General features: G+C 40.8%; 1 protein-coding gene across 5 annotated transcripts in view; it reads left to right on the top strand.

Moving 5' to 3' along the window:
* The first annotated feature begins 19 nt into the window (after positions 1-19).
* Positions 20-17,047, top strand: part of scap (SREBF chaperone) — a 41,625-nt gene continuing 24,597 nt past the window's right edge. For 2 of the 5 annotated variants that reach the window (XM_051956340.1, XM_022204988.2), the window contains exons 1-8: positions 1,817-2,253; positions 6,552-6,752; positions 9,200-9,320; positions 9,840-9,997; positions 10,856-11,076; positions 12,413-12,518; positions 14,551-14,723; positions 16,637-16,763. In XM_051956340.1, the coding sequence (XP_051812300.1) occupies positions 2,186-2,253; positions 6,552-6,752; positions 9,200-9,320; positions 9,840-9,997; positions 10,856-11,076; positions 12,413-12,518; positions 14,551-14,723; positions 16,637-16,763 (1,175 nt within the window). In that variant the 5' untranslated portion in view covers positions 1,817-2,185. Of the gene's footprint in view, positions 203-1,816; positions 2,254-2,354; positions 3,570-6,551; positions 6,753-9,199; positions 9,321-9,839; positions 9,998-10,855; positions 11,077-12,412; positions 12,519-14,550; positions 14,724-16,636; positions 16,764-17,047 lie in introns of those variants that run through there. The other 3 variants (XM_051956341.1, XM_051956338.1, XM_022204987.2) reach the window with 3 other exon arrangements.

Genomic DNA, 17,047 nt, shown 5'->3' with positions numbered 1-17,047 from the left:
GGTGAGAGGTCAAAGTGGAGAGGTCTCCGTGGGATTTGACAACCAGTAGAAAAGCTCCTGCATGTCAGTGTCAGATGCGAGGCGTACGCTTTAGCCTTTAGCAAATTTCCAAAACAAAGCAATAATACGGCGATTACTTGTTAGTTTATTCAGGAGGTCAGCGGCAAAAAAGAAGATTTGGAGACCTCTGAAGTTTGTCCAGGCAAGTGTGTGAACAGCTAAGCTGTAACCCGCTAGCATTAGCTGCGTTGCGAAAGTTGGCTTCGTGGGAGTGAAACGGCATGGGAGCTACTCAACACATTGCAATGCTAGCTGCTGCTGGCTAGAGCAGCGAGATTACCGCTGCTGAGCGTACAGGCATCACTTCTGTCTGGCAGCATTACACATTAGCCCATAACATCCGAAACCAAGATACACAGCCGGAGTCTGCATAAGTGCAACTTGAGGCTTTGCTGTTAGCAAGCAAGCCAGCTAGCTAACTTTGTTGTTACTTGAACATTTGGCAGGGTTGTTGACAGAAAACTGTTCTCGTCATTTCACATTGGCAGCAATCTTTATTATATTGCAATGCTAACCTTTCCTAACATGCTTGTCATCATTTTTACTTACTGTAAGTTATCTAGTGCGTTCCATATCAAATAGTATCCCGAGTTCACTGGGGAGCTAACGAAGCTAGCCATTTGCTAGCAGCATTAGCCTTTAGCTTGCTGCTATATTACAAGTTGTCTCAAGATACTGAAAAGTTACAACACTAAAATGTAAGATCATATTTGTATGTTTGACGGTGACTGTTAGTATATCAGATAAATGTTTATTGCTGGCATTTGGTCTCTTAGTTTTACTTAAATTACCCTGGTTCTAAATTATTAATGCGATGGATGTCAGTCACACACACGCTGGTAACGTTAGCGTGAAGCTAACAATATAAGTGTTTGTCATTAATATCTGTTATGTTTACTCGAAAACGTAGGTCTGACAGTCTGTTTTCTATTGGTATTTGTAAGACGCGCAAGTATTTTTTTTGCGATCGAAGTTATAGATAAAGGCAAACATCAGCTAGCTGTTTTCGGTAATGCTAGTTAGCTAGGAAGTTGACACTTGGAAGCTGCGGGCTGAAAAGGGAATCAGTTATGAATATACGTCCTTGCAGTCAGAGCAAACAGTGAGGCTATTTGTTTGTGCCCTGTGGGTGTTTAAGTTGCATGACAATGTAAATAATTTGACTCTCATCTGCATATGCTAACTGGGTAGTTGCTTCACGTAACTGCTGTTTGGTGAGGAGCTACTGTAAACTTGCTGATGTTATAGACGTTTTATTGTCAGTGATGTCAGCTTAGAAGATTTCCGCCTGTGTGAAAACGTGGTGGCATGTGATTGCCATTTTGCAAAGATCATACCAATGTGAGTAGTTAAAACTGAACGGTATGTATTTAGGGAATAAACTGGAACACCGTGAAGAACTCCTGGGCATCAGTGGTCCTAGCTTTGGGAGCCTGTGTGCTAACTTGTTCTTACTAGGTGATGTTGCGACAGGGTTGCATCAGCCCCACCATCCGTGCATGTGTTCACTGTGTTGTGACGGCTGTTTCACCATTTTAACTGATTAAATAAACTCAAAATTGTGAATACAGTTCCCTGAAGTGGAAGAAATCGACTTTTCAGATTATTGTGACACGCTGTATGAATATATGTGCATACCAATCCCGGTGCATAATTCATTTTAAAAAGAGATTTAATGTGGCCTCACATTGTTCTTCCTCCTCTAAAGACCTTTTTTTTAAATTCATTTATTTTTTTTTTAGAAATTTAGAAATCCTTTTGTGCAAATGGACTGCCTGTTACATGGCGTTTGTTATTACAAAATGGTTACTGATTGACAGGACATTTCCCCCATTTGTCATCTGGGCCGGTTGTAAAAGGCTGAGTTGCTCTAATTTACTCATCCACATTGAGCTTGTCTTTACATTTACAACAGGACTAATCGTCTTCACTGATCAGAGGTGCATGCAGTATTATGCAACTATGTCACTGAATTTCAATGCCGTTATGTTATGGAGAATGGACACAGCCTGAAGCTCTCTGGGATGCTTGAAGATATTGGAATGGCTTTTGGGTCACAGTAGTTAATGTACAGATATTTATTAAGGCCTGTAAATGCATTGTGTGATACACAAACTTGCTGATTATGCCACTGGATTCTATAAACCCTGGAGATGCCTTTAAGTTGGGCATTTTAGGAAGTGTTGAAAAGAGGTAAGCTGTTGCTTTTGCTTTTTTCACAATCCCCTCTTTCAGTGTAGGGCATTTCTAACTGTACTTTCTTTGTTTTTAAATAGAATTGACCCTACTTGAACTCACTGCACTGTTTTTCCCTCACTGCACTGTTGTAGGCATGTGACTTTTAAAATCTAACTTAATCTGCAAGTCGTCTATTTAAGCTATAGAGACACACAATGATCTCCCTTAGTGAATTGGTTCTTGCAGTGTGAAATACTGTCTCCCACGTCTGTAGCTGTGTTTTTGGTTGCAGTTAAGTGCGCTGGGTTCTCACTTGGGAAGGTATATAGACGGTTCTTTGTTAGATTATTATTTGCATAGCATACAAAAGCACTGGGTTATTTAACTGAGACATTTTCTGTGCTCTTGCCATGAATATTCATTTGTGCCAAGCTTGGTTTTTAGCAGAACAGTTATTTGCATTTCAGTCAGCCGTAGTAGTGGGTATATCCCAACAAGCATCACTCAACCATACAGAACAGACTTTCCAAACAGTTGCTGGTCACCTGCCAAAACGGCTAAAGAGAACACAAACTCACCAGCCTGAGATTACTGCTTAACAGCACTTGACCTGTGGCTGGTGTTCATTTTCAACCCTGGTTGTAAAGTTTTTCTAGTAAAGGCTCCCTCAGTTTTGCCATGCTTTTGAGACATAAATGTCTTTGCTTCGTACAACCGGAAACATAGACTAGAAAGCTGTGACCAGAGGAGGAGGAAAACAGTTGGGGGGTGGCCATAGGGCCTAAGCCCTGCTCGTTGAGTTTCCGATCAGCTCAATCCCGGATTAGTTCACTGACGGAGATGCTGCTGAGCCTTTGCCAAATCAGGTCTTGCAGCTACACCCCATAACCCAACAGCATGCAGTAACTGCACAGACAGCGGAGAGATGGAGGCATTCATTGAAAGTTTTCCCTGGCAAGACAGCAAGTGGGACCAGGACCTGGCTGAGAGTGGACACTCCTGCAGAAACAGAGAGTAGAAAGGCTTTACTTCAAAACTCTCTTTTGACCTTTGTAGAGCCTATTGTGCAAGCTTGCTGGGACACTGCTGTGTTTACTGTATAGAGTATTTATAACAGCAGATCAAGAGACTCCTGAGGCGAATTCCTCCCAGGGAATGTTTCCGTTGCTCTCAGGGGGACAAGCCAAGCAATCGCACACTCTGCCTGAATCACGAAGGGAGCACTATGTTAACTCCAAGGCACAGATTAAGCTAAAAAAAACCCGCACTGCTGCTTTCAAGGGACGTAAATGGGTGCGAACCAGAGAGATAAACTGGGCTCCCATTAGCAGGTATGGTTTCAGAACAGTGCAAAGCTTAATAATAGCTGATATTATGTTGTTGACAAATTATATGGTGCTGCCTGTTGACATCGTGAGAGAGGTGACAAGAATCAGAAGAATGAGTTGCTGTAGGTCCAGCTGCAGTACGTGTGGCCGGGAAAGCCAGTTAAATATTGTAATAGGGCAGTTTGTAACTACAAACAGATAGGTAGTGCTGTTCGCTAAGCAAACAGAGAGCTGAGATTGAACAGAGAAGTCAACAGGAGATTTAGCTGATTTGAGAAACTGAAGTAGCTGATTCTGTTTGAAGTGAGGCGCACCAGCAATAAAGTCAACATTACCACATTTCTTTCACTCGGATGGACATTGTATCAGTGCTCTGTCTACTGCCAAGGATAGGAGAGTGTTAGTCGGCCATATCCAGTTTTGTGAAATCAAAGTATGATGTTACATTTTTAATATAATTTAATTCAGTGACTTTAAGTGCAGTCATCCTGTGGCAGTTGAACATACTTTAGTTTGAGTTTGCTTGTTTTAATTAATTGATTTAATCATGCAAGATAATAATTTTAACATTTATTTATTTATTTGACAAATATCAAAGTTCTGATGAAATTTTTGTTTGACGTTTTGCGTTTCCTGTACATTCTGTAATATATAATCAAAACCAGAGCAATACTGTATTATGATACTGATTAGAGCTGGAACAAGAAGTAGCTGCATTGATTAGTTAATTGGTAAATAAAACTGATGTGAGTGCTCTTTAGCTAACCAGTGAACTATTCAGTCATTATTCACACAGAAATAATAAACATTTGCTGATTCTGGTTTCTAGAATGGGAATATTAAATGTGATATTCTGTAACCAGAATATCTTTGGATTTTTTTCCCCCCAATGATTGGATAAAACTAGCAGGATTCCCAGAGTCACCAGACTCTATGAGGGAATAAAGTTGAGTTTTTACTGCTTGATGTTATAGAATATCAGAGAACCAGTTGTTTGTAAAAATAAAATAAAATAAGAGGATTAATTAGGACAGTTAGTAGCCTTTTGCTGTACTGTCTTTGGAATCATACAGTGTTCAGTATGTCTGATGCAGCTTCAGACCTTATTGATTGACTGGGGGTGAAAACCTGAATATCTTCAAGCAAAAAAAATAATCAAGCAATGATATCAAAATGATAAATCAGTCGATGAATTAATTTCTGTCGATCTGTGACTCGACTGATTGGTTTACTGCTGCAAAGTACAGATGTATTTTATGTTGTCAGGGATTGTGGAGGTTGTATTTTTCTGCAGATGTGATCGAGGAGACGTGTACATGTGGTTTCTTCAGTCTAACTGCTCTGCTGGAGTTGGATGTTTTCTGGAGTGGGGAATGCGTCCACACCTTTTTGGCTGCTGAATGAGCTGTGTGTTTGAGTGTTGTCTAGCATGTGACCACAGTACGAGCTAGTTTGAAGGAAAAACACGCTATGCCTTTAGTCAGCAGCATGTGTGCCAGCAGAAGGAGTGTGTAACTAATTAGGTGTTTAAGACAGAGCTTCTCTGTACCACAGACAGTCTCTGAGTGAGTGTGTGTGCTATAGTTTAGTCTTTGTGTTTATTAATGGCAAGCCTTCAAAACTGGGCAACAGAGATCAAATAACTTAGCCAAGGATGTGCAGTCACAAAATCTGTTGCTATAATTATAAATGTTTAGGAACTGTTGAGCATTGGAATAGAAATCTGCATATTGACTGACAGTCAAGGAATGTCAGCAGATCCTGTTTAAAAATAGTGACCATCTCCAGGATTATGCTACAGCTGAAAGATTATTTGCTGGTTCCAACATCTTACATGTGTGGAATTTGTGATTTTTCTGTGTCACTTATAAAGTATATATTGTAATATATTTGGGTTTTGAACTGTTGATCAGACAACGGAAAATTGTCTGTCTATAAACAGTGAAAAATGGAAACAAAACAACAAAATAATCTGCATATGGAAGTAGTAGAATCTGGAGCTGTAACTAGTAAATGTTTTGATTCTGTTTTCTTGGTTGCTTTGTTTGCAAAGCTGTCATAGATTTTACTATTTTCTGACATGTTATGCTGTAACGGATTAATAGATTGCTTAAAATCAGTCAGTTTCAAAAAATCTGATGGTTGCAACTTGTAAATGAAGAAGGAATGTTACTGGGTAAAACTACCCCTGTACCTGCTGTATCCCAACTAACAATTATTTTTATCAGTCCATCCACCCATTATTTCTCATAGTTGATCAAGTTAATTATTGTTTTCCACAAAATGTCAGAGAAACTGTAAAAACAAAATCTTGCGGGAAACCTAGGAATTTAGGATCTTTCTAGGAAGTCTTTTAGGAATGTGTGTGAAGGAGAGAGTGTTTGGTGTTTTTATCTCAATAACTATCCATCCATCCATCCATCCTCTATACACCGCTTTATCCTCACTAGGGTCACGGGGGGGTGCTGGAGCCTATCCCAGCTGACTCGGGTGAAGGCAGGGGACACACTGGACAGGTCACCAGTCTGTCACAGGGTTACATATACAGACAAACAATCACACTCACATTCACACCTACGGGCAATTTAGAATAGTCAATTAACCTCAGCATATTTTCGGACTGTGGGAGGAAGCCGGAGGGCCCGGAGAAAACCCACGCATGCTCATGGAGAACATGCAAACTCCATGCAGAAAGATCCCAGGCCCACCCTGGGATTCAAACCGGGATCTTCTTGCTGCAAGGCGACAATGCTAACCACTACCCCACTGTGCAGCCCTCTCAATAACTAAAAAAACTAATTATTCATTACGCCATTTTTTTACACTGTAAACTGGTGTTTATATCAAATGTCTGTCATGTACATGTTGAGTCTAATATGTTGGAAAATTAAACATTCTTTTGGATACATTGCAGTAGATTCTACATTGTTAAACTGTGAGGTTTCAAAATAATCTGTTAATCTCTTCACTTACTTGCAATTTCAGGTCCCTGGATGCCCCGCGGCGCACTGTCCTCGGCCAGCAAGTGCTTCCCAATGGCCGGGAGTTGACCACATCCACTAAGATGACGCTGCGTGAGCAGCTGAGAGAGAAGATCTCGGCGGCCTTCTACCGCCATGGGCTGCTGTGTGCCTCCTACCCAGTACCCATCATTCTCTTCACCTCCGCCAGCATCCTCACCTGCTGGTAGGTGTCCTGCAATGTTATGTTTGTGCTCAGAATCCAGATTATTTCAAATACTTTGACGTCCTTGTTTGAAGCAGTGGGAATATAGGATGCAATATCGTGCACCAACAATTTCTGTTTATTCCAGCTTTACAAATCTGACACTCTTGATATTCGCACCCACTTCACACAATGATTGACCCACTGTGTGGAGGTGAGAGAGTAAACATGTATTAGCTTATTTTTTCTTTTTTAAACAATTGTCACCACATTTCCTGTGTATAACTAAGTGCAACTCAATGAATACCTGCTAGGAGAAACTGTCTGAAAATGTGCACACCTATCACATATTTAAAAGAATTCTCACCCCTCCTTGTCATGGTCAGCTTTTCAGTCTGCCTTTGGGTGTGGTAATTTGGAACAGCTATAAAAACTTCTGTCTTCCATTGTCATAAGACAGCATGCCAATTGAACTGCTGTGCTAGCAAAACCTGTGCCTTACAAGTTCTTGCAACCACTATGATTCAAAGCCAATTGCAGTTGCTGCTTTTCTCAACAGAGAATGTGGAAAAACTGAAAAAGTTTTGTTTTGGATGGATGCAGAACTCCCATGCACTTAATAGTGCCTCTTTTTCATACAGCTTTTATGAAAATACCTGAGGAAAAACTATCTTGGTATCCAGTGTGGACGGACTGAACTGTAGAGAAAGGGACTGCAAAGAGGAGACAATTAACTGGCTCCACTCAGTTGAACTGGCCATCTGCACACACAAAACAGCACCCCGCTGACACCCTGACACAAACGTTCACTTTAACACACTGGTCAGAAGAGAGGACATAGGTCAGAGAGTTGGCTGGGCTTCATCAGTGAAGGCATTGTAAAACAATCTCAGCAATCTGAAACACACACATGCACCTGCTGCTTGCTGTCCTGGCAGCACCTTACAGCAGGGGTTCTGGCCAAATGGGCGACTGACCACCACCCAGGGAGAAGTGAAAGAAAAGAGCTTGACGACAGGGATGTTAAAGGCACGACTAGAGCAGAGGGCTGTGAGAAAGTGGCCCTGTGAGAATAGGATGCCTGTCCCTCCCATCTGCCTGTTAGGAGGGGGGCTGCCTCCTCACAAAAGAGGCCTTTGTGGAGTTACAGTGACCTAGGACAGTGGAGGAGGGAGGGAGGTGAGTGACACAGGAAAAAAAAGGCAGAATGAAGGGAGAGGTTTCCATAGAACTGATAAGCACAGTTTGAAGGGAGACGTAATATTTGTACAAGGACACAGAATGTCCGTAGAGTGTCTGTGGGGAGGTCGATAATATTGATAGTCAATATCAGTGACTCAGCAAAAACGAAATCATCTGCTGAAAATTCAACAGGCTCTCAGTCCCTCCTGCAGTCAATGAGGGACCAGCCTTTTGATAACAACGAATTGATCTCGTATATAACACCACCTTTGGATTGTTGGTTTGGTGATGGACTGGTTACAAATTGGAAATTTAGATATTCAAACATACTGTAAATGTGTGGTTAAGACAGGTACAGCCCAACTGCAACACTTACAACATTGTACTTAGTCAGTTAGGTGACTTTTTTTTTGAGCCCTGAAAATTTTCCTGTGTCAGAGAAAAAATGTTGCACTTTGGTTAAACTAAGTTACAGTGAAACTAGAAGCAGAAAAAAGCTTAGAAGTGAACTACTGTTTCATCATAACCTTCACAGCATCTCTTCTAAGCATATAAATGCTAAGTGATTGCTTTCTTCGACTTCGCAGATGGGAGGATTTGATGCTCTTTGGATGTCATACCAAAATTAGATCATTTGGACACTGGGGCTGATGCGATGTGTTTTCTTTACCACAGTGACAGATTAGCTGTGTTTTTGTTAAACCAGTAATGTGGGATCTATCTGCACAGAAAGCACACGTGTACCCAGAAAAACATCTCCATCAGAGGAACACTCTATAAATCTTTCTAAGCTTCATCCTGTCCATTTCTCCTGCCACCACTGAAAGCTCAGTCTGTCAGGTATTTTTCAAGGTTGCCCAATATTACCATTTCAGAAGAAATTTGCTCCTCCTATTGAGACACACAGACGAGGTGTAAGTGGTTTGGTGCTCAGAGGGAGCTTGTTTCAGAAAGACCCACCCATTTCCAGTTGAAAGAGGGAGCGGTCTCTTTAGGTGGCATGAAGGGTTTCTCGCAAGAAAAGCCAGAGGCACGGGTTTCTGAGAAGTGTTGCAATGACCCTCACACAAACAAGCTCACCTGTAATGTGACTGCATTACCACACAGTCTGTCTGTCTCTGGATGCATTAATGTGGGTTTTTGTGGCGGTGGTAATCTTAATTTGATTTGTAGAGCCAACAGACGTAGTTGCTTAAATGTTCACTGAAGTGAATTTTCTAGGCACGTTGTTGAAAACATCTCAAATCTGTTATTTACTCTGTGACCCCCTCCTCTCTCTCTGCCAGCTATCCGTTATTGAGGCTACCCCTGCCTGGGACGGGTCCTGTGGAGTTCACCACAGGGGTTCGAGACTACAGCGTCCCTTCCCATGAGCCTCAGGGAGACCTCGGAGAACGGCCTGACTGGGTGGGTGAAGTGAAAGCACATAAAACCCATATATTCCTGTGTTTTTACAGTTTTGGATCGCCACTTTTGTCTTTATTCCTCCAGGTGTATTCATTCTTTAACACTGAATGTTATTCCTCACCCTAGCCTAAGACTAATTCTAAAGCCTGAATCTACACCCTGAATTCAATGAAGAAAAACTGAGGAAACCCGTCCTAGCTTTCACTGGTTCTCTGACTCGCATACAAATTTCATAGCAAAGATGGAGGCTCATAAATAATAAAGCAGAAGGTTAACACAGAGCAGCAGCTCACTTGTTTGTCAGCAACAGTTTTAATTTACTAGAAGCCTTTGAGGCAGGACAATAGAACATCTAACAGGGTTCACGAAAGACTTTATCTGCCTGAGTTCTGGTATTAAAAAGAAGCAGCATCTATTAGTCTGTTGGTTCATTAGAGCTAAACCTTCTGTGTATCTCTAATTGTGCAGAATACACATTTGTGCTTCCCTGTAAATATTTTTGTGTGGTGTGTGTTGTAGTACCGAGGCCCGCCGGTTGCCTACATCCAGCAGGTGTTGGTGAAGGCAGCAGTGTCTCCATGGGACAGCAGCCTGGTGCCGGTGGACATGTTTCGGTCACCGCTGGGTCGAGTCTTTAGTCTGCTGGAGGAGATTCGCAACCATGTCCACTCTGACAGGTAAACACACACGTATTTGAAGATGAGTAAAATTAATAGCGCAGTAAAAATACTACTTTATATTCATATCCTATTTAAGGGAAAGAATAATCAGCAAAATACTGTTCAGATGTCGAAAGTAAAAGGTCTCCAATACTGTTGTACTTCTATATTTAGAAAGTCATTAGCAATTAATAAATGCGTATATGAGCAAAATTTCAGAGAGTTAGAACTGACTTTGCAAACTTTTCAGGCTGTTCTAGATCTGAAAAGTAACTATAGCTGTGAGATATATAAAATGGAGTAAAAAGAACAGAATTTCCACCAAGAAACAAAATCATGTTTGAACACAAGTACCCTAAAATTGCACTAAAATGAAAATATTTTAGTACTTGTCATTTTTTTCCACCACTGTAGTGCAAACCTCCAATATATTCTATCTGTAATTAATAAAACAGAGAAAGGCATCTAATCCTTACTTTGCAGAAGCTGGAACCAAAAAGTATTTGGCATTTTTCTTAAATTAATTAATAAGGCTGGATCTGAATATCCAAGTATTCAGTCTTTGTGATGGTATCTGAATATTAGTTTTGAGATGCGACTACTCGGATCTCTTGATTTGTAAAACTCTGAGTTGTAGTTCTCTTTTTGACAACTTTACTGTACCAAGCACTAATATAAATGCTGATTTGTAGAACATTTTCTTGTTTTGCTATAAAGCTGCAGTGCTGCTGGTCCTTAGGAAATACTTGGCTTGTCTATTAAATTATGTTTCGAAGTTCAGAGCTAAATCACAGATTGTTATCTAATGCTCAAATCGTAATCATGCCCCTTCTCCCCTTTTTTCTTCACCACTATCTTCTACTTGTCTCTTGTCAGTTCCGGCGTTCGCAGTCTGGAGACTCTGTGCCTCCAGGTGACAGACCTGTTTCCAGGGTTACGGCGGATGCAGTCGGTGCTGCCAGAGCACGGCTGCCTGCTCGTCTCTCCTGGCAACTACTGGCAGAACCAGCGGGAGCTGTTCGACTCGGACTCTGACCTCCTCAAGACCATCCAGAAGCACGAACCGAAAGGCCTGCACACATCAGCGACACTGCGAGGTAAAGATCAGAAGGAGTCCGATGATGGTAGAAGGTGTATAAGAAGCTAGAATGATATTGTTTTGCAAAGTTGTCTTCCCAGTTTGTATTTTTCTTTGTAATTGAAGGGAGAAAAATACCATGGAGATTGAGAATTTTATTTCATTAAGTCTAGAAAAGTAGCGGTTGGGGACTCCGAAGTTGAGACATTTCTTTCACTTTCACAATTCCCTCTACCATTTTGAAATTCTAGAAATGGTGAAACCTGCAGTCTAGCTTGTGCTCTTATTGCTGTGTGCCATGAAGGGGCCCAGAAGTTGACTATTTTCAGCCTGAGTTATGGTACTGTGAAAGTCTGGTAGAGAATGCCTGTTCCAAAAGTGGTGTCTTTTATTTAATATATTTTCAGTAGTTAAAATGTTGCATGTTTTTACATAGTTGTTGGGTATGATTAGTGAAAACGGAACATGAAAAATATCAAATCTGCTCTACTCTGGGTACCTAGTTGGAAGTAGCCTTCCATCATTCAACATGAGTAATTGTATTGAAGCAGTGAGCCAGAGATTAGTGGTATCAGCAAACTAAGAGGCTTTTATATTGACAGAGAACAAGCAGTTTCATTCCTGGGGAACTTATTTAATTCTCTTAAAACTTTACTCACTGACACACTGAACCAAGTCACCCTCCTTTGGTTGCCCAAAGCCAGCGCAGTATTTTTGCCTCACCTTCCAACTCAAGTGATTTAAAGGTGGGAAGCTTATTCTGGAGCCAAAGTCTAGGACAGGTTGGCTGCCAGATAAAGTCAGTCTGGTATTCTTGATTGAGCTGTATTGAGCTGATGGCAGACTGGCCTGGGAAAACCATAAAATCTATCTCAGCTGCTCTCACAAGGCAAGAGGTCCAAAACTTACCCGTATCCAGTGTCATATATCAAGATAAAAAAAAAATACATGCAGGGAAACAATGTTTTACTTTTGCTACATTCCTGCTAACTGAGATCTCACTGTGTTTTGTGATGAAAATCAGAGCAACTTGTGGTCACATCAGAGCCTGAGATTCCCACAGAGGCTCTCAGGCTTAAATTTTCTCTAAAACAATCATGAAGTTATTTCACTGCACTTTCTTGCACCAACAAATGAAGAAACTGTAGTTACTAGTGGCAAATGTTCTGGTTGTAAATAATTTCATGTGATAATTGTATAAAACTTTACTAAACTGATTTTGTAGTGTTAGTCTGGTGACTGATGGATGATCGCTGGTCATACTGGGGACACGTGAACTCTACAAAGAAAATGCTGTTATTTTAATGTGCTGCAGTTTGTGCTCTACAAGTGAATTGTTTGTGTGTGTGTTTCAGACCTGCTATTTGGTGTCCCTGGGAAGTACACAGGGGTCAGTCATTACAACAGGAAGAGGGTGGTGACGTACACAATCACTGTGGTGCTGTCCAGCTATGACGCAAGGTGAGTTACGCAGATAAAAGAGAGTGAGATTAAAGTGCAGTTTTACAGTTTTTGAGTAGCCTAGCCCTGCTAGACCCATGTTCTGAAGGCACAAGGGTCTAGGCACGCTCAACAGGGAGGGAGGCGGGCCAAAAGGTTGTCTATCAAATCACTCTGCAGCAGTTGGGTAGGTATACAACCAGTCAGCGCAATGAATAGGCTCCTGGAGCACCGGAAATCAGAGGATGCGGTAGTTCAGTGAAGCCTTATTTATACAGTCAATGGGTGAAGCTCAAGTATATTACAGACATGTTAACAGAAAGATTATTCAGAGTCGGTGCTAATGGAGCTCAATGTCTGTTGTCGTTTTTGTTGTTGACCCTGGCAGAGAATTAAATTCGTTGCCGTGGGTTGTCTAGCACGGCTAGGCTAGTTGTTTCCGGTTGTTTCTGTCAGAGTCGTCACGCCTCTGTCCTCACTTAGTTACGCCCGCCTTCTGACTCTACACTTCATGGTGATTGGTCCGGCCAGTTTTAGGAGCATCCAGCCTCGAGCCTTATGGAGGGTAACTAGACCCACCCTGCCAGAGAATTAAATTCGTTGCTGTGGGTTGTCTAGCGCGGCTAGGCTAGTTTTTGAGCTCAAGTATGAAAGATTTTCTCAAAATAGATGCTTTCATCTCCCTCTTTTTTTTCTTTTTTTTTTTTTTAGTATTTTTTGCCATTTCTCTTTGGAATGACATTATTTACATTTTGAGAGTTGCTTTGTGTCACATAAAGGAGAACTGAGTCACTGAATTTTTCATTTATGTATCACTTGCTGGTTTTTCTTGAGGTATTAGTTTAACAAGCATTGCTAAGGCATCTGGTGGTTTTTTTTCCAGACTCAGTCAGCTGTCATATTATAGGACTCAACAGTTACAGGTTATCTACATCAACTAGTCTTCAAATGGTGTCTACTAGTCTCACATGATCTTCTGCATTAACTGTTTTAGTATGGATTTGTTGTAGGCTTCTTGTTATAAGACCTGTAACAGTTGTTGCATAATCACTTGATGGTAATTATTTGAGCTGACTGCGTGACATAAGAATCGTTTCTATTCACGTGTATAAGAACAGCTAAAAAAAACCAAACAAAACTGGCATATTTCAGCCACTGTTTCCTTGTTATTTTTCATTTGCACTCCTTTCTTCTAATAAAAATGAATGATGCTGACTTTACATTCTATTAGAAGTTAAACATTCCACTCACTCAATTTAACCGGTAACCCACTGACGTTACTGTGAGGGATTTAGTTGACGAACACCACATTACTTCTGTATAGACATACTGGCTTAAAGCAGAATGATAAAGGAGAGGTGATTTGTGAAATGGAACAGAAAATGACGCGTCATTCATTGCAGTTATTTTTATTGAATTACACTTCTGCAGACATACACTAAAACTGCAACTATGCAGGTATACTTCTTGGGCATTAAGCAAAAAACACCAAGTTTGAAGTAGATCCATTGAACTTGAAAGGCAAATAACACACACAGCGATTGATTCATTTATTAGTTAGATGACAGCTGATCAAGTAGTTAGCTGTATTTTCAGTATTTTGACAACCGTAGATGTGGTTGCTTGGCTATCCAGTGTTTTAAGTCTATTTGTAGTCTATTTGTAGTGAGTGTTTGGTACGGCCACATTATCATGCAGGAGTTTCTGACTTAAAAAAATCCATCATGACTGAAAATAATTCCATAGCATTGCACAACCTGTTCACTATCAGAAAATATAGAGCTGTCAGAGAAAAGACTTTTTTTCTTTACAAGAGTCTGATAGTAGAATATGTGAGTCTGTGACTGATACGTTATACAAATGTGGGGTTTAAATTTTACTCTATTTTCTTTTAATAATGCTACAAGAAAAAAGGCTTCAGTTATGAGGACATTACTGCTTGGATTAGTAGAGTCTTAGGAAACTTTTCGTTCCGAAAACTTGTGTTTTCCTGTTCATCTTGTTGTCAGTTGTTTTGCTTTCAGTGATAATCTTGTTGTCTCTGTGTGTCCAGGTTCATGGGCAGCCTGCGGGCCCGCCTCAAGCAGCTTCACCCGTCTGCCAACTGCAGCCTCGGAGAGGACCACATGGTTCACGTCCACTTCAAGGAAGAGATCGGCATCGCTGAGCTCATCCCCCTCGTCACCACATACATCATTCTTTTTGCCTACATCTACTTCTCCACACGTTAGTCCAACTTCCTGTCTGTCTGTTCTGTCGTGTGCGTCTTGCTCCAACATTACTTTTTTCATCTTTGTTTCTTTTTTTTTCTCCTTGTTTGCACGTCTCACCCCAGTTAATATTTGAAAAATGCCAAAGATTCAGACTCATGGCCGTTGGGGCTTTGTGTGCGCACGTGTGTTTGAGTGCCAAGGTTGTTCCTGTCTGGTGCGGGGATTATCCTCACAAGGGAACATTGCACAGCGCTGTAAGCATGCACACAGCAAGCCCTCAGCAGCTTGCCAGCGCAAACATTAGTTCAGACAACACACTCACACTCCAAGTACTCAAATGAGTATTCAAACTCAAGCTGATTATTTGAATTCGCTTGGCATGTTGTTTATACATTTGTTAATGCGATTTCCAAAAGTAACCTAAAAAAAGTTCTTGTAATGACAGTGTTTTTTCTGATTTAAAAAAAAAAATTCTTAATGTTTTAGAGTTTAAAAAAAAACTAAATGAGAATGTTATTTCTTAATTTCCCCCCAAAAAATAGAATCTTTAATTTTATGTGATTTCTTTTTTCTTCCCATGTGCTACATTGTTAAACAATACACTTTGTGGTCATCACTTGTAATAAACACGATGCAGCAAATCAAATGTCATAGTTGTATCGAAAAAAAGATGCCTTGGACAACGTAGCAGGGCATCGGACTGCAACCATTGCTGACAGAGTACCAGTGTGCCGACACAAGTAGGAGCTGCTTTATCCACAGGAGTGGAAAGCTGTGCTTGTTCTGTTTCACAGGCTCAGTCAGTCTCTTCCTACGTGACACATGAAACAATCAATTTAGCTGTTGAATGCTTTAATGATGAATCAGTCTGTAGACAGTTATTTTTTAAAATCAAGTCTAGGAGAGAGAGGAAAAGGTGTGTGCAGAAGGAGAGGCACCAACTCAGATACTTCTTATGATAAGGAGTGCAGATGTAGGCAGGGAGAAACCAACTGCCCCAGTGAAGAAGAGACAGTACTACATTCAATAACGATGACTAATACAATGCTAGGGCTGCAAAATTTAATGGAAGCTAATCACAAACATGATTTTGTATTCTCACAGTTTAATGAACTTGACTGGCTGTAGTAGTACCATTTAAAATGTGGTCCATTCATAGAAAGCTCTACATAAGGAAAACAGCCCATGTTGCCAAAATCACTTTTTTCAACTGGGGTATATCTGACATTAGAATGCCTTACTTGCCTCTTTTCAAGTAACTTTTGGTCTCACACCAGGCTGACTGAACTGTAGCTGCCTTCTTCCGTCACCTGCATGTGAGACATTAGGAGAAAATGGTAAATTGTACTGTCTATTGATGAGCAAATGTTCAGCGAGTCATTAGTTTAGGCAGTGTCCAGTTCATAGCAGTGATCAGACAACCTTCAGAAAAACACTGGTGACAAAATCAACATATTTACTGATTAGAATATTTTGAAAATATCAAATCTTAAGCCTCTATCGGTCTTTACATCAGTGCAGAACTAGGGTAAGCAAAGACGACTATTCATGAGCGTGTGAGGTTGATGAATACCACACTGTACCCTATGGAGCGGGGAGGGGCGGTTAAATCATGTGCTGGTGTCACCGTCTTTCTCATATAGAAGTACCAATACCCATTGACAATGTTATGCTGGAGCATTGTGTAAGGTTTCCAAATGTTATAGAAAAGCATAAACTGTCTTTGAATAATCAACTGAATATAGATTAAAGTCAATTAAAATATCACTAATACTGGGACAGTTGCAGAATACAAGTTCTCTGTTTATTTTAATGGAAAAGCTGTGTTTAAATCTTTAGTTAGGAAGTTTTATGATGGGTAGTTAACAGTTGTCTGGATAGCTGTGACGTCTAGTCCTCAAAACGTGTTCTTCTCCTTTATTTCAGGTAAGATTGACATGGTGAAGTCTAAGTGGGGCCTGGCTTTGGCTGCTGTGGTAACAGTCCTCAGCTCTCTGCTCATGTCTGTGGGACTGTGTACACTGTTTGGACTGACACCCACGCTCAATGGAGGGTAGGATGGACCATTTTCTCTGCTTATTTCAGTTGCTGAAGATTACTAAAGAGGCTTGGCCTCCACTCTTGTTAGCTGGAATGTAGAGACCATTTCAACACCAGACTGACAAGAAATCACTTGACCTTTAAACAAGTGTCAGTAATGTGTTTTGGTGAAGTTTAAAAATTTGGTGGTGAAAATGTCCGGTGCCTGATAGCATACTACTGCTTCTACTCAATCACTGATGCTCAGATTTCCCATTTACAGGGAAACTGTTAAATTGTAGTCGTTCTTACTGGTCA

This window comes from Acanthochromis polyacanthus, chromosome 12 (genome assembly GCF_021347895.1).
Source record: "Acanthochromis polyacanthus isolate Apoly-LR-REF ecotype Palm Island chromosome 12, KAUST_Apoly_ChrSc, whole genome shotgun sequence".
NCBI classification, from domain to species: domain Eukaryota; kingdom Metazoa; phylum Chordata; class Actinopteri; family Pomacentridae; genus Acanthochromis; species Acanthochromis polyacanthus.
Note: the sequence above shows the minus strand (reverse complement) of the source record. Positions and strands in the feature narration are given on the sequence as shown.